The following is a 23853-nucleotide window of genomic DNA, read 5'->3' as shown; positions in this document are numbered from 1 at the left end:
GTGTTCGAAGGCTCCGCCTCACCAAGGATGTGGTCACCGAACTCTGCCCCCTCCTGTGACCAGACCTCCAGCCTCAGACCAGGGTGACCACGGCTCTCTCAGTGCCAGCCAAGGTCACTGTTCCCCTCAGTTTCTGCACCAGTGGATCATTCCACTGTGCAACAGGAGACATTAGAAGCTCAGAATCATTAGTGCCTGGTGCTAATGTTTCAACATTTCAAAAATTAGCGCCTGTTTGCAAATTTCAATTCCTGGTGAATGGCTGTTTTTCGGACTGGATGATTCCCCAGAGTTCAGTACTGGGACCACTGCTGTTTTTGATATACATTCATCACTTGGACTCGGGGGTGGGGGAGGGGGGGTACAGAGCACAATTTCAAAACTTGCAGATGACATGCAACTTGGAAGTGTAGCAATCAGTGAGAAAGATAGTGATAGACTTCTAGAGGCTAAACAGATTGGTGGAATGGGTGAACACGTGGCTGCTGAAATTCAACACAGAAAAGTGTCAGGTGATTAGCATGACGAATGAGGAGAGACAATACAATGAAATGGTACAGTTTTAATGGGGTGCAGGAACAGAGGGACCTGGGGTTGTGTTTGTACACAAATCTTTGACCGTGGCAGAATAAGGTCCTGGGCTTTGTAAACAGAGGCAGAGGGTACAAAAGCTAGGAAGTTATGCTAGGCCGATATAAAACACTAGTTCTGCTCCAGCTGGAAAATCATCTCCAATTCTGGACACCGTATTTAGGAAGAATATGAAGGCTATGGAGAGGGTACAGAAGAGATTACGAGAATGGTTCCAGGTCTGAGGGTTTACAGTTACGTGAATAGACTGGAGAAACTGGGGTTGTTCTCCTTGAAGCAAAGAAGGTTAAGAGGAGATTTGATGGAGTGGTTAAAATCATGAAGGATTTTAGACAGAGTAAATAAAGAGCAACTTTTTCCAATGGCTGTAGGATCGGTAACCAGAGGGCTCAGATTTAGGTGTTGGGCAAAAGAACCAGAGGCAACATGAGGGAAAACTTCTTTACGCCACAAGTGGCCTGATAGGGTGGAGGATACAGATTCAATAGAAGCCTTGAAATGACCAATGGTCATCGACCTGAAACATTAACTCGGTTTCTCTCTCCCCACATGGTGCCGCTATTTCTAGCATTTTCTGTTTTTACTTCAGATTTCCAGCATCTGCAGTATGTTGCTTTTGGATAAATACTTAAAAAAAATGACAGGAAGATGGGGAAAGAGCGGGGGAGGGGGACTGACTGGAATGCTCTTCGAAAGAACCGGCGCAGACTCGATGGGCCGAATGGCCTCCTTCTGTGCTGTACTATTCTCTGATTCTCTGATTAATTGAATTCCCCAATCACATGAATTGAATTCCACAATCACATTAATGTCGAGCCAGACTCTTTAAAACGTTAGCACCCAGTTTAACCCACGTATGAAAATACGAATCCGCATCTTGAAGGCCACAAAAATGACATGCATTGCGCGGCTGTTTTGAAAGCATTGAGTTGCGGTTAACGTGGTGCTCGGCCTTGTACATTAAACAGATATCCATGACCTCCGACCTCACCGGGGCCAGGTGCAAGTAGCCGCGCGATTCCGCTCACTCTTGAATTCTGATGTCCATCCGTCTGAGATCGCAGGTAAAGCGTTAGCCGAGCTGTAACAATGACTCGCCGCTGTTTGAAAGGTGTGTGGGGCTGTCCTTGTAACCATTTGCAACTTTCACAGCAAGCCACAGGTTGTGTGACCGTGTGCAGGATGCGTACACTCTGCGATGTTGCCCCCAGGTAGGCAGTATATAAAGCACAGCAGTGCCATAGACTTATCATTCACTTATTATAATCTAATCACTGTGATCAAAGTGGCCACCTGAGTTCTGGTTTTAAATATTGCACATTTCTCCCGATCTCTCTTCTAGGTCCATGGTGTAGTCAACGACACAATTGCTTTTGTGAAAGGCATTCTGGTGACTGAAATGAACAGTGTTACTGATAACCCGGTATCCTTCAGTGGGGTGAGCGTCAGTGCACTGCAGGCCTGATACTGCCCTCAGTACGTTTTCACTGTATTCAGATCATAATTAACAAAACAATAGCAGCATAAAGGCAACATGTCTACCATTCACTTTTGGCTTTAATGTTGGATGTGACTCAGTGGGCAGCACTCTCGCCTCTGAGTCAGGAGGTTGTGGGTTCAAACCCAGGCTGAGGGAGTGCTGCACTGTCGGAGGTGATGTCTTTTGGACGAGACGATCAACTGAGGCTCCGACTACCCTCTCGGGTCAAAGATCCCCCGGCACTATTGGAGAGCTGGGGAGTTTTGTCCTCCCGATGTGCTGACCAATATTAATCCCTCAATCAACACCGAATACAAATGATCTGCCACCTTATCACATTACTGTTAATGGGACCTTGCTGTGCGCAAATTTGCTGCCGCGTTTCACAGGGAACATGGGAGGGAAATGATCTCTGACTCACATCTGACTAATCATCAGCCAAACCATCAGCTGGAAAAAGCTTTGCAATATCGGTGTGCTCCGCCCAGCTTTATTTCCAACGAGAACCTGCTTGCATCCTTTAAAATCTGGACAATTTTTGCCCTTAATCAGTTTCCAGATTGTGCTCGCGGAGCGAGGGGATATCATTTCCGGTGGGAATTTCCATGGTGAATATCCTGCTAAAGTAAGTGTTCTGTCTGCTGAGAGTGTTCATGATTTTGTCCAGAAGTATTCTGGATTAAACAAATTCTAAGTAAACACAGACATCAATACCGGAAAAGACACAAGTTACGGAACCAGCAAAATATCCAGCTGCTTTCTCCTCACTCGGTTATAAACAATTATATCTCTGTCTCGCTGTAACAGTCTCTCCCTGTTTGCATACTAAGAAAGAAAATGCAACTCATCTCTGAGCCCAAAGAATATTACCGTGCAAGCTTTTAACATTTAACAAATAATAATCTGGAAATTATTGTGGTGCTATTAGCCAATAAACCCTTAACTCATTCACATGACATTCCTTAGTCCATCGTTATCACAGGGATATCAACCTGCATTAAAATAGCTAAATGAGAGGAGGCGTACAAATACATTAAAGGAGCAATTTTAACTCCCTGTGCCCTGCGGAAACTGGGCAGACTGGGAGGTGATATCGGGCAGGTCTGTTTGCTCCTCCAGTCTCGGGGTGGTGACTTTAACCCTGACTCAGGCAGGAGCCTCATTGACATATGTCAATCGGGGTTCAGTAATGGTCGTAGGGCCCTGCAGGCACTGTAAGGGCGGGTACTGAATGGGGTTTCCTGCTCAGTAATACCCATCAGTGGGGAAGGGGAGAGCCTGAAGGGGAGCTCCCTCAGGCCCCACGGGGGAAGTCTGATCCCGCCTGCCCCTGGCTCTCCCCTTGGAGACCCTGCCAAGCCCCCCCCCACCCCCCACCCCCCACCACCCCTTTCACAACTTACCTGAGTGCTGGCAGGAGCCCAATTTCCGCCTGGAAGTGGTTTCAGGCGGTGAGTGAGGCCCGGGTGTTAGCGGGTAGGCGAACTATGCATTCTGCCAACTTCCTGCCCGGGAGTTACAACTCTCCCTCAAACTTCCAATAATGTCACCAACGGTCATTTGCAGGCTAATGTTTTGGGGGTGATGTAACCAGCGGGAGAGCTGACCTCTGATATTCTCCAAGGATTGGTGATGTAACTGTGGGCATCTCTACACTGGACGGACTGACACTTGTGGCTTGTCTCCCTGTAACACCCACAGGTCTGTGACTACCTGGCGATCGGTGTTCATGAACTCGCTTCCATCAGCGAGAGAAGAATTGAAAGACTGTGTAATCCATCCCTCAGTGAGCTGCCTGCCTTCCTGGTCAAGGAAGGGGGTCTGAACTGCGGCTTTATGATGGCTCACTGCACAGCAGCTGCATTAGGTACAAACATTTCTTCACTGTAGAATTTGACAGGCGCTAACTCTAAAACATCTAATCAATAGAACAATCATGGGTTATGAAAGCAAGGGAATGATTTATTTCATTTGCTTGAACTAAATGTTAAAATACAGTGACATTTTCTCTAAAACACATCAATCTGACTTCAAAACAGAAAGTGCTGCAAACACTCAGCAGGTCAGGCAGCATCTGTGGCGAGAGGAAGGAAGGGTTAACATTTCAGAGACACTAACTCTACCTTCCTCTCTCTACAGAGGCTGCCCGACCTGCTGAGCATTTCCACAATCTGCAGTATCTTGCATTCTTCTGTGTATAGTTTTGTACAGATTCCCAGTAAACACAGACTTAATCTAGGCTGACACTTCAATGCAGTGCTGAGGGAGTGCCGCACTGTCGGAGGTGCCGTCTTTCGGATGAGACATAGAAACATAGAAACAACGAAAATAGTTGCAGGAGTAGGCCATTCGGCCCTTCTAGCCTGCACCGCCATTCAATGAGCTCATGGCTGAACATGCAACTTCAGTACCCCATTCCTGCTTTCTCGCCATACCCCTTGATCCCCCTAGTAGTAAGGACTTCATCTAACTCCTTTTTGAATATATTTAGTGAATTGGCCTCAACAACTTCCTGTGGTAGAGAATTCCACAGGTTCACCACTCTCTGGGTGAAGAAGTTTCTCCTCATCTCGGTCCTAAATGGCTTACCCCTTATTCTTAGACTGTGACCCCTGGTTCTGGACTTCCCCAACATTGGGAACATTCTTCCTGCATCTAACCTGTCTGAACCCATCAGAATTTTAAACGTTTCTATGAGATCCCCTCTCAGCCCAGTTGATCCAGTCTTTCTTGATAGGTCAGTCCCGCCATCCCGGGAATCAGTCTGGTGAACCTTCGCTGCACTCCCTCAATAGCAAGAATGTCGTTCCTCATGTTAAGAGACCAAAACTGTACACAATATGCCAGGTGTGGCCTCACCAAGGCCCTATACAACTGTAGCAACACCTCCCTGCCCCTGTACTCAAATCCCCTCGCTATGAAGGCCAACATGCCATTTGCTTTCTTAACCGCCTGCTGTACCTGCATGCCAACCTTCAATGACTGATGTACCATGACACCCAGGTCTCGTTGCATCTCCCCTTTTCCTAATCTGTCACCATTCAGATAATAGTCTGTCTCTCTCTTTTTACCACCAAAGTGGATAACCTCACATTTATCCACATTATACTTCATCTGCCATGCATTTGCCCACTCACCTAACCTATCCAAGTCACTCTGCAGCCTCATAGCATCCTCCTCGCAGCTCACACTGCCACCCAACTTAGTGTCATCCGCAAATTTGGAGATACTACATTTAATCCCCTCGTCTAAATCATTAATGTACAGTGTAAACAGCTGGGGCCCCAGCACAGAACCTTGCTGTACCCCACCAGTCACTGCCTGCCATTCTGAAAAGTACCCATTTACTCCTACTCTTTGCTTCCTGTCTGACAACCAGTTCTCAATCCATGTCAGCACACTACCCCCAATCCCATGTGCTTTAACTTTGCACATTAATCTCTTGTGTGGGACCTTGTCGAAAGCCTTCTGAAAGTCCAAATATACCACATCAACTGATTCTCCCTTGTCCACTCTACTGGAAACATCCTCAAAAAATTCCAGAAGATTTGTCAAGCATGATTTCCCTTTCACAAATCCATGCTAACTTGGACCTATCATGTCACCTCTTTCCAAATGCGCTGCTATGACATCCTTAATAATTGATTCCATCATTTTACCCACTACTGAGGTCAGGCTGACCGGTCTATAATTCCGTTTTCTCTCCATCCTTTTTTAAAAAGTGGGGTTACATTGGCTACCCTCCACTCGATAGGAACTGATCCAGAGTCAATGGAATGTTGGAAAATGACTGTCATTAAACCGAGGCCCGTCTGCCCTCTCCGGTGGATGTAAAAGATCCCATGGCACTATTTCAAAGAAGAGCAGGGGAGTTCTCCCCAGTGTCCAGGTCAATATTTATCCCTCAAACCAATATCACTGAAACAGATTATCTGGTCATTATCACACTACTGTGTGTGGGAGCTTGCTGTGTGTAAATTGGCTGTCACGATTCCCACATTATAACAGTGACTGCACTCCCAAAGTACGTCATTGGCTGTAATGTGCTTTGGGACGTCCTGAGGTCGTGAAAGGCGCTATAGAAATGCAAATGTTTGATTTTTATTAAAATATTTATTAACTAGGGGCTATTTAACTAGGAGTCACAGTCTCAGGATAAGGGGGTCAATCATTTAGGACAGAGATGAGGAGAAACTTCTTCAGTCAGAGGGTGGTGAATCTTTGGGATTCTCTACACCAGAGGGCTGTGGATGCTCAGTCATTGAGTATATTCATGGCACCATGGGTGGCTCTGCTGCACAGGAGGGGAGGAAAAAGAGTGGGAGAGCTAGAGTGATAGGGGATTCGATTGTAAGGGGAATAGATAGGCGTTTCTGCGGCCGCAATCGAGACTCCAGGATGGTATGCTACCTCCCTGGTGCAAGGGTCAAGAATGTCTCGGAGCGGGTGCAGGACATTTTGAAAAGGGAGGGTGAACAGCCAGTTGTCGTGGTGCATATCGGTACCAACGATATAGGTAAAAAATGGGATGAGGTCCTACAAGCTGAATTTAGGGAGGTCCTACAAGCTGAATTTAAAAAGTAGGACCTCAAAGCTTGTAATCTCAGAATTGCTTCCAGTGCCACGTGCTAGTCAGAGTAGGAATCGTAGGATAGCTCAGATGAGTGCGTGGCTTGAGGAGTGGTGTGAAAGGGAGGGATTCAAATTCCTGGGACATTGGGAACTGGTTCGGGGGGGGGACCAGTACAAACCGGATGGTTTGCACCTGAACAGAACCGGAACCAATGTCCTAGGGGGAGTGTTTGCTAGTGCTGTTGGGGAGGGGTTAAACTAATATGCAGGGGGATGGGAACCAATGCAGGGAGACAGAGGGGAAGTAGAATAGGGGCAGAAGCAAAAGATAGAAACAAGAAAAGTAAAAGTGGAGGGCAGAGAAATCCAAAGCAAAAGTCAAAAAGAGCCACATTGCAGCAAAATTCTAAAAGGGCAAAGTGTGTTAAAAAGACAAGCCTGAAGGCTCTGTGCCTCAATGCGAGGAGTATTCGTAATAAGGTGGATGAATTAACTGCACAGGCAGCAATTCATGAATATGATATCATTGGCATATGGCTCCAGGGTGACCAAGGCTGGGAACTCAACATTCAGGGCTTTTCAACATTCAGGAAGGATAGACAGAAAGGAAAAGGAGGTGGGGTAGCGTTGCTGGTTAAAGAGGAAATTAACGCAATAGTAAGGAAGGACATTAGCTTGGATGATGTTGAATCTGTATGGGTGGAGCTGCGGAATACCAAAGGGCAGAAAACGTTAGTGGGAGTTGTGTACAGACCACCAAACAGTAGTAGTGAGGTTGGGGACAGCATCAAACAAGAAATTAGGGATGCGTGCAATGAAGGTACAGTAGTTATCACGGGCGACTTTAATTTACATATAGATTGGGCTAACCAAACTGGTAGCAATACGATGTAGGAGGATTTCCTTGAGTGTATTAGGGATGGTTTTCTGGACCAATATGTTGAGGAACCAACTAGAGGGCTGGCCATCCTAGACTGGGTGATGTGTAATGAGAAAGGATTAATTAGCAATCTTATTGTGCGAGGCCCCTTGGGGAAGAGTGACCATAATATGGTAGAATTCTTCATTAAGGTGGAAAGTGACACAGTTAATTCAGAGACTAGGGTCCTGAACTTAAGGAAAGATAACTTCGATGGTATGAGACGTGAATTGGCTAGACTAGACTGGCAATTGATACTTAGAGGGTTGACGGTGGATAGGCAATGGCAAACATTTAAAGATCACATGGATGAACTTCAACAATTGTACATCCCTGTCTGGAGTAAAAATAAAACGGGGAAGGTGGCTCAACCGTGGCTAACAAGGGAAATTAAGGATAGTGTTAAATCCAAGGAAGAGGCACATAAATTGGCCAGAAAAAGCAGCAAGCCTGAGGACTGGGAGAAATCAGCAGAGTTCAGCAGAGTTCAGTTAGAATTCAGCAGAGGAGGACAAAGGGTTTAATTAGGAGGGGGAAAATAGAGTATGAGAGGAGACTTGCTGGGAACATAAAAACTGACTGCAAAAGCTTCTATAGATATGTGAAGAGAAAAAGATTAGTAGGGCCCTTGTAGTTAGATTCAGGTGAAGTTATAATGGGGAACAAAGAATTGGCAGACCAGTTGAACAAATACTTTGGTTCTGTCTTCACGAAGGAAGACACAAATAACCTTCCGGAAATACTAGGGGACCGAGGGTCTAGTGAGAAGGAGGAACTGAAAGATATCCTTATTAGGCGGGAAATTGTGTTAGGGAAATTGATGGGATTGAAGGCTGATAAATCCCTGGGGTCTGATTGTCTGCATCCCAGAGTACTTAAGGAAGTGGCCCTAGAAATAGTGGATGCATTGGTGATCATTTTCCAACAGTCTATAGACTCTGGAGCAGTTCCTATGGACTGGAGGATAGCTAATGTTACACCACTTTTTAAAAAAGGAGGGAGAGAGAAAATGGGTAATTATAGACCGGTTAGCCTGACATCAGTAGTGGGGCAAATGTTGGAATCAATTATTAAAGATGAAATAACAGCACAATTGGAAAGCAGTGACAGGATCGGTCCAAGTCAACATGGATTTATGAAAGGGAAATCATGCTTGACAAATCTTCTAGAATTTTTTGAGGATGTAACTAGTAGAGTGAACAAGGGAGAACCAGTGGATGTGGTGTATTTGGACTTTCAAAAGGCTTTTGACAAGGTCCCACACAAGAGATTGGTGTGCAAAATTAAAGCACATGTTATTGGGGGTAATGTACTGACGTGGATAGAGAACTGGTTGGCAGACAGAAAGCAGAGAGTCGGGATAAATGGGTCCTTTTCAGAACGGCAGGCAGTGACTAGTGGGGTGCCGCAGGGCTCAGTGCTGGGACCCCAGCTATTTACAACATACAGTAATGATTTAGATGAAGGAATTGAGTGTAATATCTGCAAGTTTGCAATGACACTAAACTGGGTGGCATTGTGAGCTGCGAGGAGGACGCTAAGAGGCTGCAGGGTGACTTGGACAGGTTAGGTGAGTGGGCCAATGCATGGCAGATGCAGTATAATGTGGATAAGTGTGAGGTTATCCACTTTGGGGGAAAAACACGAAGGCAGAATATTATCTGAATGGCGGCAGATTAGGAAAAGGAGTATTGCAACGAGACCTGGGTGTCATGGTACATCAGTCATTGAAAGTTGGCATGTAGGTGCAGCAGGCGGTGAAGAAGGCAAATGGTATATTGGCCTTCATAGCTCGGGGTTTTGAGTGTTGGAGCAGGGAGGTCTTACTGCAGTTGTACAGGGCCTTAGTGAGGCCTCACCTGGAATACTGTGTTCAGTTTTGGTCTCCTAATCTGAGGAAGGACGTTCTTGTTATTGAGGGAGTGCAGCGAAGGTTTACCAGACTGATTCCCGGGATGGCTGGTCTGACATATGAGGAGAGACTGGATTGACTGGGCCTGTATTCACTGGAGTTTAGAAGGATGAGAGGAGATGTCATAGAAACATATAAAATTCTGACGGGACTGGACAGGTTAGATGCAGGAAGAATGTTCCCGATGTTGGGGAAGTACAGAACCAGGGGACACAGTCTAATGATAAGGGGTAAGCTATTTAGGACTGAGATGAAGAGAAACTTCTTCACTCAGAGAGTTGTTAACCTGTGGAATTCCCTACCGCAGAGAGTTGTTGATGCCAGTTCATTGGATATATTCAAGAGGGAGTTAGATATGGTCCTTACGGCTAAAGGGATCAAGAGATATGGAGAGAAAGCAGGAAAATGGTACTGAGGGAATGATCAGCCATGATCTTATTAAATGGAGGTGCAGTCTCGAAGGGCCGAATGGCCTACTCCTGCACCTATTTTCTATGTTTCTATGTTTCAAGGCTGAGATCGATAGATTTTTGGGTACTAAGGGAATCAAGGGATATGGGGATCAGGCAGGAAAGTGGAGTTGAGGTAGAAGATCAGTTATGATCGTATTAAATGGCGGAGCAGGCTCGAGGGGCCGTATGGTCTACTCCTGCTCCTATTTCTTATGTTCTTATTTAGGATTTTTGTTTGCAATTGTTGTAGTGATGAGCTGTTTAGCAATTACACATAAAACACAGTAAAATAAAACAATCCAGTCACCAGACGCTAACCTAAAATCTCTCTAGTCTCTGAGAACAAGGTACTGTGCCACCCGTCATCGGTTGACTCCCTGTCCACCTGCGCTGCCATTGAGGACCATGTCTCCATGGGGGGATGGGCTGCCCGGAAGGCACTGAGAGTCGTTGAGCACGTCGAACAAGGTGAGACGAATGGGCAGGAGTCATATTAAACCATGTGGTGTAGGGAAATGAGGAAAGCTCCCCTGACTCATCGAGCCAGTTCTTGTCATTTGCACGCTCCGCCCCATTCCATTAACCTGTCGTAATTCTATTGGGACCCCAATCCCAAAATGAACCTTAACCCATTGTATCAGGTGCACATATCTGGTTATTTTGCCAATTATTTTAAATCTGTGTCCTCTGGTTACGACCCTCCTGCCAGTGAAAAGAGCTTCTCTTTATTTATTCCATCAAAATCTCTCATCATTTTGAACACCTCTATCAAATCTCTTCTTTATCTTATGTGGTCCAAGGAAAACAATCTCAGTTTCTCTAGTCTCTGCAGCTAACTGAGCTACATTGAGGTACAGTAAGGTAGTGGTTATATTACTGGACTAATAATCCACAGAACATATGATTATGGCAGTTTGAGAATTTGAATTCAGTTTTTTTTTAAATCTGGAAGTAATAATTTTGAAAAGCTGGTATCAGTAAAAGTGACCATGGAGCTATCGGATTGTTTAAATACCCGACTGGTTCACAATGTTCCTTATTGAAGGAAACCTAGCGTTCGTCCTTACCTGGCCTGGTCTATGTGTGGTCCCAGTCCCACATCAATGTGGCTGAATCGTAACAGCCTTCCGAAGTGGCCTAACAAAGCTCTCAGTAAATCCACCACCCTCTCAGGCAACTAGTGATGGAGAGTAAATGCAATGTCCACATACTGAGAATGAACAAAATACTGGCCCTTGGTCGATCAACACCTCATCCTTGTGTTCAAATCCCTCCATGGCCTTCCCCCTCCCTATCTCTATAACCTCCTCCAGCCCTACACCCCTCCCTATCGCTGCAACCTCCTCCAGCCCCTACACACCTCCCTATCTCTGTAACCTTCTCCAGCTCCTACAACCCTCCCTATCTCTGTAACCTTCTCCAGCCCTATACCCCTCCCTATCTCTGTAACCTCCTCCAGCCCTAAACCCCTCCCTATCTCTGTAACCTCCTCCAGCCCCTACACCCCTCCCTATCTCTGTAACCTCCTCCACCGCCTACACCCCTCCCTATCTCTGTAACCTCCTCCAGCCCCTACACCCCTCCCTATCTCTGTAACCTCCTCCAGCCCCTACACCCCTCCCTATCTCTGTAACCTCCTCCAGCCCTAAACCCCTCCCTATCTCTGTAACCTCCTCCAGCCCCTACACCCTCCCTATCTCTGTAACCTCCTCCAGCCCTAAACCCCTCCATATCTCTGTAACACCCGCCAGCCCCTACACCCCTCCCTATTTCTGTAACCCCCACAACCCCCCTATCTCTATGTTCCTCCGGTTCTGGCATGTTGTGCACCCCCCCACTTCCTTTGTCCCATTATTTCTGGCTGTGTCTTCAGCTGTCTAGGACCTATGCTCTCAAATTCCCTCCTAAACCTCTCCGCCTCTCTACCTCTCTTTCCTCCTTTAAGTTGCTCCTTAAAAACTACCTCTTTGACCAAGCTTTTGGTGACCTGTCTCTTTCTTTGGCTCAGTGTCAATTTTTGTCTGATTACTCTCCTGTGCAGCACCTTGGGACGTTTTACTATGTTAAAGGCGCTATATAAATGCAAGTTTTTGTTAGTAATGAGTTTGGTCACTTGGTATCAGACTGGGTTAGCTAACATTCAGATTGACAGATAAAAGTGAACTCCTGTGTGGGTCCCGTTTCTTCCAGTGCTTGCTATCGAACTCCTTGCAGCGTGCCAGGGTCTTGAGTTTGTGCGGCCGCTGCACACGACGGAACCTCTGGAAAAGGTGTACGAACTCGTCCGCTCAGTGGTGAAGTAAGTTCCAAGTTCCGCTCAAATTAAAATGTAAATCTCGGAACGCTCCTGGGCCGGCTGTTTAGCTCGGGATTTTCCCATGCTCGGCCGGCCTAGCGCCCCGAGAGAGGTGTGTAACGCCTCCCTTAGCAATCTGCCCCACCCTCAGGGCCCAGCGGGTGAATTTTGCTGACTGAGGCGCAAACTGTTCCCGGGCGCAAACTTTACCGCCCCGCCGCCATTACCGCCCCGAAATCAGCAAAGCCGAAAATCCAGCCCAAAGAATAATAAGGCATCAGTGCTGGTCGTGCGCCAAGAATGAAGCATTTGCACCATGTTATTGGCTTCTGTTCTGCTGGCCACAGTAAACGTTCAGAGTAAAAGTGGTATTCGGGAAATGGAAAAGTAAATGGGGCTCGGTGGAAAACCGGCGGCGAGTTAACAACCCAGGGTCACAAAGCCTGCTCGGAACACTCCAAGTCCCAATCAACAAACGGTTTCGTGGGGATGTTTTGAGGCTACAATTGGTTGTTAGCTGTATTTGTGTGTACAGGCGCCATTTTCAATTTAGTGAATGCCTGACCACTGGTTCATTTTTAATGTCCTTTGTTTCGGTATATCTTCAAAAGATTTTGAACAGTACATCTGAAGCTGACTTTTTCCCAATCAGCAACTGGTCAGAAGCTGCCGGAGTTGAGAGTGAGTCAGACTCTTTAACAAGTTGCCACGTGAGAACGAGCAGCCAGCATATCACGAGGTTCCGTTTTACGTTGAGTATTGATGCAAAAGACTATATGCCGAGGAGGATAGGAAAGTCTGTGTAATTCTGTATAGCTATTATTTGTATTTGATGCTGGATATTTATTGGGTTACTCTTTACTAAATCAGTCTATTAGTTTGTAGCCTAAGACACAGTTTAATGTGCCCTGTGTGTTTAGTCCTGAGGACAAGGAATGACATTTGAACCTTCAGTTATCACCGATCAGTACCAGGACTCCTTCCTTGATACCATTAACCTATACCTGCTCACGCCAGGCTCTATATCTGTATCCAGTGCATCTCCAGTGATGCCCCCCAATATCTTTGCCCCATAGAGGTTAAATTCACTGGCCTGATGGAGTGTTGGTTTTTCTGCCTTTCTATAGTCAAGGAAGTCATGTGGCAGATCCAATAAGCCTAAATGCAGTGATGAGGGACCCCTGGGCCACCTACATTTATGTATTGCGCAAGGAAAGGGACCCTGTGGTTTGAGGGAGTGAGGGTTTGCGAGAATTGTCCGTGTTGCTGAACTCCAGGGAAATATCCAGTATTACAAAATGTAACAGTTTGTAGTGAGGAGTATCGGTGCTTTCACTGGCGTCTTGCTCCTCCCATTAACTTTCCCTCTTTTCCTGCTTCTCTTTCGCAGGCCCTTAGATAAAGATCGATTTATGGCCCCAGACTTTGAAATCGTTCGGAAGCTACTGACTGAAGAAAAGGCAAGTCATCACAACTTCAGACGCGGCGATGGTTTACAGACAGTTTACAGATACCTCGAGGGTTTACAGACAGTTTACAGACACCTCGAGGGTTTACAGACAGTTTACAGACACCTCGAGGGTTTACAGACAGTTTACAGACACCTCGAGGGTTTACAGACAGTTTACAGACACCTCGAGGGTTTACAGACAGTTTACAGACACCTCGAGGGTTTACATACACCTCAAGGGTTTACAGACAGTTTACAGACACCTCGAGAGTTTACAGAGTTTACAGACACCTCGAGTGTTTACAGACAGTTTATAGACGCCTCAGTCGTGCTGGTTAAATATGGTGCGGTAGATTCCTGGGCCTTAAATTGACCGGCCCCCTGTTGTAGAAAGAAGACAAGTTTCATTTCCAAATGTATGTGATCCCCAACATCAGTTATGCATCTGGACAGCAAGTTGTAAATCTACCTGATTGTCCCAGCCCATCTTGTGTATTAAAACATCAGACCAGCCTGTTGGTTCCGAACATCAGGGACTTGCATCATGCATCATGCCTGACCTTTCCATGTGAGCTTCCACAGAAGGTGATTTGGCAATTTGTGGCCAGGTTGTGTGATGGATACACAGTAAGAGGGGAGGTGGGAGAAAGTGCAACTTGGCAGGGATTATTTTCCAAGTGCGTGATGTCGGCAGGAATCCTGTCCACTGACGGGTGGGATGGAGGATCTGCTGGATGCTGTGATTGTTCAGACAATTGGTTGGTAAGATTGGCCATTGGCAGCGCACACGTGCAGCATGGATCATCATGCTCCAGGTTGCAGCACCCTCACCTCCGAGACAGGTGGTGGTAGGTTCAAGCCCCACTTGAGAGACTTGAGTCCATAATCCAGACAGACACACCCAGTGCAGTACCGAGGGAGTCTTTTGGATGAGAGATTAAAGCTGCCCTCTCAGGTGAACGTAAAAGATCCCATGACACTATTCAAAGAAAAACAGTGGAGTTCTCCCCGGCCAATATTTATCCCTCAATCAATATCACAAAAACAGATTATCTGGTCATTATCTCATTGCTGTTAGTGGGACCTTGTTAAGTGGAAAGATTGGCTGCTGCATTTCCCACATTACAACAGCAACAACAACAACACTTCAAAAATCATTCATTGACTGTAAAACGCTTTGGAACGTACTGAGGTTGTGAAAGGTTCTGTAGAAATGCACGTCTTTCCTTCTTTCTTTTCTGTTTGTCTGTCTGTGTGTGTGTGTGTGTGTGTGTATCTGTCTGTGTGTGTATCTATCTGTGTGTGTATCTGTCTGTGTGTGTATCTGTCTGTGTGTGCCTGTGTCTGTCTGTGTCTGTGTGTGTGTCTGTCTGTGTGTGTCTGTCTGTGTGTGTATCTGTCTGTGTGTGTCTGTGTGTGTGTGTATCTGTCTGTGTATGTGGCTGTGTGTGTATCTGTCTGTGTGTGTGTGTATCTGTCTGTGTGTATCTGTCTGTGTGTATCTGTCTGTGTGTGTGTGTGTATCTGTGTGTATCTGTCTGTGTGTGTCTGTGTCTGTGTGTGTGTGTATCTGTCTGTGTGTGTGTATCTGTCTGTGTGTGTGTCTGTCTGTGTGTGTCTCTGTCTGTGTGTATCTGTCTGTGCGTGTCTGTGTCTGTGTGTGTATATCTGTCTGTCTGTGTGTGTCTGTCTGTGTATGTGTGTCTGTGTCTGTCTGTGTGTGTGTGTATGTCTGTGTGTGTGTCTGTGTGTGTATCTGTCTGTATGTGTCTGTGTCTGTGTGTGTGTGTGTGTATATCTGTCTCTGTGTGTGTGTCTGTCTGTGTGTGCCTGTGTGTGTGTCTGTGTCTGTCTGTGTGTGTGTATCTGTCTGTGTGTGTATCTGTATGTGTGTGTGTCTGTGTGTGTATCTGTCTGTGTGTGTGTCTGTCTATGTGTGTCTGTATGTGTGTCTGTATGTGTATGTCTGTGTGTGTGTCTGTGTGTGTGTGTCTGTCTGTGTATCTGTCTGTATGTGTCTGTGTCTGTGTGTGTGTGTGTATATCTGTCTGTGTGTGTGTGTGTGTCTGTGTCTGTCTGTGTGTGTGTATCTGTCTGTGTGTGTATCTGTCTGTGTGTGTGTCTGTCTGTGTGTGTCCATGTGTGTATCTGTCTGTGTGTGTGTATCTGTCTGTGTGTGTGTGTCTGTCTATGTGTGTTTATGTGTGTCTGTGTATGTGTATATCTGTCTGTGTGTGTCTGTGTGTGTGTATCTGTCTGTGTGTGTGTACCTGTCTGTGTGTCTGTCTGTGTGTGTCTGTGTCTGTGTGTGTGTGTGTGTGTGTGTCTGTCTGTGTGTGTCTGTATGTGTATGTATCTGTCTGTGTGTGTGTCTGTCTATGTGTGTCTTTTTGTGTGTGTGTGTATCTTTGTGTGTGTCTATCTGTCTGTCTATCTGTGTGTGTGTATGTCTGTATGTGTGTCTGTGTATGTGTATGTCTGTGTGTGTGTCTGTGTGTGTCTGTGTGTGTATCTGTCTGTGCGTATCTGTCTGTGTGTGTGTCTGTCTGTGTGCGTCTGTGTGTGTATCTGTCTGTGTGTATATCTGTCTGTCTGTGTGTATATCTGTCTGTCTGTGTGTGTCTGTCCATGTGTGTCTGTGTGTGTGTGTGTGTCTGTCTGTGTGTGTGTGTCTGTCTGTGTGTGTATCTGTCTGTGTGTGTGTCTGTCTGTGTGCGTCTGTGTGTGTATCTGTCTGTGTGTATATCTGTCTGTCTGTATGTGTATATCTGTCTGTATGTGTATATCTGTCTGTCTGTGTGTGTCTATCCGTGTGTGTCTGTGTGTGTGTGTGTCTGTCTGTGTGTGTGTATCTGTCTGTGTGTGTATCTGTCTATGTGTGTGTCTGTCTGTGTGTGTCTGTGTTTGTATCTGTCTGTGTGTGCATCTGTCTGTGTGTGTATCTGTCTGTGTGTGTGTCTGTCTATGTGTGTCTGTATGTGTGTCTGTGTATGTGTATGTCTGTGTGTGTGTCTGTGTGTGTGTGTCTGTGTGTGTGTGTGTGTCTGTGTGTGTCTGTCTGTGTGTGTGTGTGTCTGTCTCTGTGTGTCTGTCTGTGTGTGTATCTGTCTGTGTGTGTCTGTCTATGTGTGTCTGTTTGTGTGTGTATCTTTGTGTGTGTATCTTTGTGTGTGTCTATCTGTCTGTCTATCTGTGTGTGTGTATGTCTGTATGTGTGTCTGTGTATGTGTATGTCTGTGTGTGTGTCTGTGTGTGTGTGTGTTTTTAGTGTGTCTGTTTGCACGTTTTTATTTTCTATTTCAATTTTCACAGCCCACCAGTCTGCAGATAATGCCATTACCGTGAGTTAATGTTGCTTTCTTTCACTATGAAAGCAAGGCTTATTCAGAATCCATAACACTGATGAACATCCCCTATTAAATCTACATTCCACTGTTGCTCCGACCTGCATGGGAACATCAGCAGCGGGTCGGGGCCATAAATGGAGCGGCGACCAGCGGCCATGACCAGTGTGGCGGCATACCACTGCACCGTACAGCGCGAGCTGGTGCAGGAGGGCGAGGGCTGTGAAGAGGGCGGCTGTCACCATAACCCAGGTTGGTGATTGGAGTGTGGGCAAGTACAGCAGGAGCAGCGAGGTCGGGGCGAAGGAACGGCAAGAGATTGTAGAGCGACGTGATCGGGGCCCAGGAGAGGCGAGGGCCCAGGGGCAATACGGGCCAGCCCACACTGCGATATGTGCGCGCACTAGGTCCATGCAGCAGAGCAGGTCTCCAGTCGTCCTGGTTAACCCTTGCCACTGGACCAAGACCTAGCTCTGTCAAGCCCGTGTGGTGGCTGGTGTGCAACGGTCACCCCACGTTAAAAAAATCCACGAACAGCCATCTTCCACCCTTGAGAATGTAGTTCGGGACCTGGAATATTAGACCTTCATTGAAACACCTGTGAACTTAACCCTTTTTGGCGCGGAGCAAGTCATCCTCAATATGAGGGACCACCCAAGAAGAAGGATTCTGGAGCTGGGATTTATTGTCGTCTGTGGCTGGGAGATTCGAACCTATAGTTTGAGAATTGGTAAGTTGATGTGTCAGGTCACATCCTTTGAGAATCACTCAACGTCTCCATAACAGCTCCATATTGTGTAAGCTTGGACAGACAGTGTGACGGTACACTACATTATCTCCTGAATATGCATCAGTGGGTTGTGATTGAGCAACGTACCAACACATTGCTGCGGGGTTTGGGTTCAGCTCTGTCCCAGAGACAGGGAGTGAGAAATGTGGTTCTTCATTAATCCATCAATGTTGACCTAACTGTGTATCCATAATGGTTTCTATTCACAGGTTTGGCGAGCAGTAGAACCCTACATGGAACACTACAGATTGGCTCAAGCACCAGAATAGATCTGCTGTGCTGAATGCAGAGTCCAAAGACGCCATTGATAATTGTGCGCTTGTAAGATAAACCACAATGTGATCAGAAATAAAAACACAAAGTGACAGAGGTGTGCGGCCTCTCCCTCAGCACCTCATTGGCCCTGAGGAGGCAGAGGTGGGTGTTCTTGGACCGCTGCGGTCCGTGTGGCGAAGATACTTGCCCCTCTCCTTCACTAACTTTTCAAGGCTGAAGACTCTTGAGTTTTTCTGACCTTTCCTCATACTCTAACCTCTGACACTTGGGACCCACCTCCTTCCTGGTCCTTTTCTGCATCGATGTTTCCTGGTGTCTCACAGTACTCAAGTTGTGACCTGACCAGATCTGCCTCAGATTTGCACTCTATTAATCCACCAGTTTGGCTCCCCTTGTTTGCATTTGGTGATTGCAATGATTAGATGTGGTAAGAGTTGAGTCTACTATAACTGGCACTCACTCAATGAATGCAAGATCAACACCATTGAGTGAGTGCCATTTTTACCATCTTGCACTGTTAAATTTCAACTTCCATAGTTCCACTTACATGCAAACTTTACTTAGGTCGATCTATATCTATTCATCCAATTCAATGACGTACTCACCTCCCCACCAGGTTTAGGATCATCTTCGATTATGACCAATGTGCATTGCATTTTTCAATCCAGGCCATTTATGTGGATGGAGTAGCAGAGCCCTGACACCAATCCCTCGACATGTAACCCAGGCCAACATTAGCACACAGTGCTTCCTCTCTTTCAGCCAATTCCTTCCTCAACTCTAACTGAATTGCGATACCTACAGCCTTACACTTGTCTAGCAGCCTTTCATGTGGAACTTGAAGGCTTTCTGAAGCCCAGGTACACGACAAAATGGTGCTCGCAACGTCCATTTGCTTTCTCACTCCCTCAAAAAAAAAGTCTGAGTAGGTTGGCCAGAACTTTCAGTCCTTTGAAGTAAGGCACACACCTACAGCATGAAGTGGCCTGGTAGTCGAGATTTCCAGTGGGGAGATGGTCAGTGGGGAGATGGGCTGTGGGGAGATGGTCAGTGGGGAGATGGTCAGTGGGGGGATGGTCAGTGGGAGATGGTCAGTGGGGGGGATGGTCAGTGGGGAGATGGGCTGTGGGGAGATGGTCAGTGGGAGGATGGTCAGTGGGGAGATGGGCTGTGGGGAGATGGGCTGTGGGGAGATGGGCTGTGGGGAGATGGTCAGTGGAGAGATGGTCAGTGGGGAGATGGTCAGTGGGGAGATGGGCTGTGGGGAGATGGTCAGTGGGGAGATGGGCGAGATGGTCAGTGGGGAGATGGTCAGTGGGGGGATGGTCAGTGGGGAGATGGTCATTGGGGAGGTGGGCTGTGGGGAGATGGTCAGTGGAGAGATGGTTAGTGGGGAGATGGTCAGTGGGGAGATGGTCAGTGGGGAGATGGTCAGTGGGGAGATGGTCAGTGGGGGGATGGTCAGTGGGGAGATGGTCAGTGGGGAGATGGTCAGTGGGGAGATGGTCAGTGGGGGGATGGTCAGGGGGGATGGTCAGTGGGGAGATGGTCAGTGGGGAGATGGTCAGTGGGGAGATGGTCAGTGGGGCGATGGTCAGTGGGGGGATGGTCAGTGGGGGGATGGTCAGTGGGGGGATGGTCAGTGGGGAGATGGTCAGTGGGGAGATGGTCAGTGGGGGGATGGTCAGTGGGGAGATGGTCAGTGGGGAGATGTCAGTATTTTTCATTTGATTTCAGATTCTCAGCTTTTGTCTTTTATGCTCTACAATGTGATAATAAAATTGCCTCTGATTATTCGTGCATTGATATCAGTGTATGACATGATCATAAATTTAAAAAGTACAAACCTTTAACCATTTGGGCCTGTTATACTGGGGGCCGCACTGTTTAATCACCATGTCAATGCATATATGCCTCTTTTATGATTGGAACATAAATAAATATAGATAACAACAAACTAAAATTGAATTATTTTTCTATAAACTCTTAGATTTCACACTTTATTTGAATCGAGGCGAAGAGTATTAGCGCCGTGTTAAGGATCGAGCAGCAATCACACATTCCTGAGAGAGCCTAGTGTTAGTTTGTCGTGATGTGTGAGCAGTGAAGCAACATCGTAGTGATATGATCAGTGTCCCAATGAAACAACAACAACAATAACTTTTATTTATATAGCGCCTTTAACATAGTAAAAGAGGTGCTCTGTTCAGCAACAGCAGCGAGACAGGGATGGTCAATTTAAGCAGCTGGCTTGCAGTCCAGGACAGTTGCCCATCCAAGCCCCGAACCGTACTGTACAGGCCTACATCAACAGAATGAACTTCCACTGTATCACTGGCCACAGTCTCAGGATAAGGGCTCAGCTATTTAAAAATATAGAACATAGAAATCTATAGCCCAGGAGGTGGCCATTTCAACCCATCGTGTCCGAGCCGGCCGACATAGAGCCGCACGGCCCTCGGTCAGCAGCCCTGAAGGTTACATATAAACCTATGAGCAATGAACAATGGCGGAAAGGTAAAGGGCATCCGGCCCAACAAGTCCGCCTCACACAACTGCGATACCCCATGTATTGCAACATTTTACACTCCACCCCACCCGGAGCCATGCGATCTCCTGGGAGAGGCAAAAAAACATAAAAACCCAGGCCAATTGGGGGGAAAAAATCTGAAAATTCCTCCCCGACCCATCCAGGCGATCGAAACTAGTCCAGGAGATCACCCTGGCCATATTAGATTCCCTGTAGTACTTACCATCGTATCTGCTCCAGCCAACAAGAGGTTATCCAGTCTAATCCCACTTACCAGCTCTCGGTCCGTAACCCTGCAGGTTACGGCCCATCAAGTGCCCATCCAATCACCTTTTAAATGTGGTGAGGGTTTCTGCATCCACCACCCTTCCAGGGCTGATATGAAGAGAAACTTCTTCACTCAGAGGGTTGTGCATCTTCGGAATTCTCTACCCCAGAGGGCTGTGGATGCTCAGTCCATGAGTATATTCAAGACTCAGATCGACAGATTTTTGGGAACTAACGGTATCAATAAATATGGGGAGGGGGTGAGAAGGTGCAGTTGAGGTCGAAGGTCAGCAATGATCCTATTGAATGGCGGAGCAGGCTCAAAGGGCCCAATGGCCGACCCCTGCTCCCATTCCTTATGTCCCTTTCAGTAGGGGGGTCAGCGGGGGGGGGGTCAGTGGGAGGTCAGTGGGGGGGTCAATGGGGATGGTCAGTGGGGGGTCAGCAGAGGGGCCAGTGGGGAGGTCAGTGGGGAGATGGTCCGTGGGGATGGTCCGTGGGGGGATGGTCCGTGGGGAAATGGTCAGTGGGGAGATGTTCTGTGGGGGGGTAGTCCGTGGGGAGATTGTGGTGTCCCTGCACCTTACTACAAAATCACACGTGGCATGTACTGCAGACACAGTCACTACGTGACCTCAACCTTTATTCCCAGGACCAAGGAGTGCTGACCCTGGGTGGGACCTCCCCTTTTATACCTGGAAACCCAGGTGAGGAGTGTCTCCCACAAGTTCACCCCCTGTGATCAGGGTGTGCATTTCTAGGGCATAAGTACAGTGTACAGGAGTTGCATGAAGGTTACAGTTACATGAAGGTTACCGTTGCATGATGGTTACATACATGACATCACCTCCCCCCTTACGTCTTTTTGTGTCAAAGGTTAAGTCTTTCAAATGGTCGACGCTCTCTCGTGGAGCGCCGCAGTTGTGACTCTGGTGGCTGAGCCTCAGCATGCTTCTCTGTCACCTGAGGTGATTCTGGCCTGTCCGAGCTGGCCGAAGGGACTGTGCATGCTGTGGACTGTCCTTGTTGCTTGTCCACTGGCAGTGATGTGGTTGACATCTCATGCTCTTCTTCAGGTTCCTCCGTGTCTATGCTGAACCTTTTCTTTACTTGGTCCAAGTGTTTGCGGCATATCTGCCCATTGTTTAGTCTGACCACTATGACCCTATTCCCTTCTTTGCCGATTACTGTGCCCTCAAGCCACTTGAGTCCCAAAGCATGGTTAAGGACAAATACCGGGTCATCCATTTCTATACACCTCCCCCTTGAATTTCGATCGTGGAACCCGGTTTGGGACTGGCGCTTGCCCTCAACATTGTCTGCCGGGACTGGGTGAATGAGGGACAGCCGCGTTTTAAGCGTGCGTTTCATGAGGAGTTCTGCTGGCGGGACTCCCGTGAGCAAGTGCGGGCGGGACCTGTAGGCCAGCAGGAGGTGAGATAGGCGGTACTGAAGGGAGGGTCCTTGGATGCGTAGCGTGCCCTGTTTTATGACTTGGACCGCACGTTCCGCCTGGCCATTGAAAGCCAGCTTGAACGGCGCTGTCCGGACGTGTTTGATACCATTGCCCGACATAAACTCCTGGAATTCATGGCTGGTGAAACATGGGCCATTGTCGCTGACCAGGATGTCTGGCAAGCCGTGGGTCGCGAAAACCGTATGCAGACTCTCCACAGTGATGGATGTCGTGTACGAGTTTAATATGATGCACTCGATCCATTTCAAGTATGCATCAACAACAATCAGGAACATTTTCCCCATGAACCGGCCCACATAGTCTACGTGAATGCGTGACCATGGCCCGGTGGGCCAGGGCCACAGGCTGAGTGGGGCCTCCCTGGGGGCATTGCCCAGCTGGGCACACGTCGTGCACCTGCGAACCCAGTGTTCCTGGTCTGAGTCAATCCCCAGCCACCATACGTGTGACCGGGCAATGGCCTTCATTAACACGATGGTCCATGGGGGGATGGTCAGTGGGGGCATGGTCAGTGGAGGGATGGTCAGTGGGGGGTTGGTCAGTGGGGGTATGGTCAGTGAGGAGATGGTCCATGGGGGGATGGTCAGTGGGGAGATGGGCTGTGGGGAGATGGTCAGTGGGGGGATGGTCAGTGGGGAGATGGTCCGTGGGGGGATGGTCTGTGGGGGGATGGTCCGTGGGGATGGTCAGTGGGGAGATGGTCAGTGGGGGGATGGTCAGTGGGGGATGGTCAGTGGGGGGATGGTCAGTGGGGAGATGGTCCTTGGGGGGATGGTCCGTGGGGATGGTCATTGGGGGTTGGTCAGTGGGGTGATGGTCAGTGGGGGGATGGTCAGTGGGGAGATGGTCAATGGAGAGATGGTCAGTGGGGGGATGGTCAGTGGGGAGATGATCTGTGGGGGGATGATCAGTGGGGGGGTGGTCATTGGGCCATGGTCCATGGGGGGATGGTCAGTGGTGGGATGGTCAATGGGGGGATGGTCAGTGGGGAGATGGTCAGTGGGGAGATGATCCGTGGGGATGGTTAGTGGGGAGATGGTCAGTGGGGAGATGGTCAGTGGGGGGATGGTCCGTGGGGGATGGTCAGTGGGGCGATGGTCAGTGGGGCGATGGTGCATGGGGGATGGTCAATGGGGGGATGGTGAGTGGGGCGATGGTCCATTGGAGGATGGTCCGTGGGGATATGGTCAGTGGGGAGATGGTCAGTGGGGGGATGGTCAGTGGGGGGGATGGTCAGTGGGGGGATGGTCAGTGGGCGGGTGGTCAGTGGGGGGGTGGTCAGTGGGGGGATGGTCCGTGGGGAGATGGTCAGTGGGGAGATGGTCCATGGGGAGATGGTCAGTGGGGAGATGGTCCATGGGGAGATGGTCAGTGGGGAGATGGTCCGTGGGGGGATGGTCAGTGGGGAGGCGGTCAGTGTGGAGATGGTACATGGGGGGATGGTCAGTGGGGGGATGGTCAGTGGGGAGATGGCAGTGGGGGGGGATGGTCAGTGGG

General features: G+C 48.1%; 1 protein-coding gene across 4 annotated transcripts in view; it reads left to right on the top strand.

Moving 5' to 3' along the window:
- The window catches only part of LOC139278657 (histidine ammonia-lyase-like), a 55989-nt gene extending 36886 nt beyond the window's left edge, over positions 1 to 19103 (top strand). For 3 of the 4 annotated variants that reach the window (XM_070897686.1, XM_070897688.1, XM_070897687.1), the window contains 9 exons: positions 1560 to 1655; positions 1744 to 1802; positions 1934 to 2014; positions 2631 to 2696; positions 3773 to 3938; positions 10260 to 10394; positions 12117 to 12225; positions 13613 to 13682; positions 18016 to 19103. In XM_070897686.1, coding sequence (XP_070753787.1) covers positions 1560 to 1655; positions 1744 to 1802; positions 1934 to 2014; positions 2631 to 2696; positions 3773 to 3938; positions 10260 to 10394; positions 12117 to 12225; positions 13613 to 13682; positions 18016 to 18075 — 842 coding nt within the window. In that variant the 3' untranslated portion in view covers positions 18076 to 19103. Of the gene's footprint in view, positions 1 to 1559; positions 1656 to 1743; positions 1803 to 1933; positions 2015 to 2630; positions 2697 to 3772; positions 3939 to 10259; positions 10395 to 12116; positions 12226 to 13612; positions 13683 to 18015 lie in introns of those variants that run through there. The other variant, XM_070897689.1, reaches the window with a different exon arrangement.
- Positions 19104 to 23853: the final 4750 nt, after the last annotated feature.

Source organism: Pristiophorus japonicus, chromosome 13 (genome assembly GCF_044704955.1).
Source record: "Pristiophorus japonicus isolate sPriJap1 chromosome 13, sPriJap1.hap1, whole genome shotgun sequence".
NCBI classification, from domain to species: domain Eukaryota; kingdom Metazoa; phylum Chordata; class Chondrichthyes; family Pristiophoridae; genus Pristiophorus; species Pristiophorus japonicus.
Note: the sequence above shows the minus strand (reverse complement) of the source record. Positions and strands in the feature narration are given on the sequence as shown.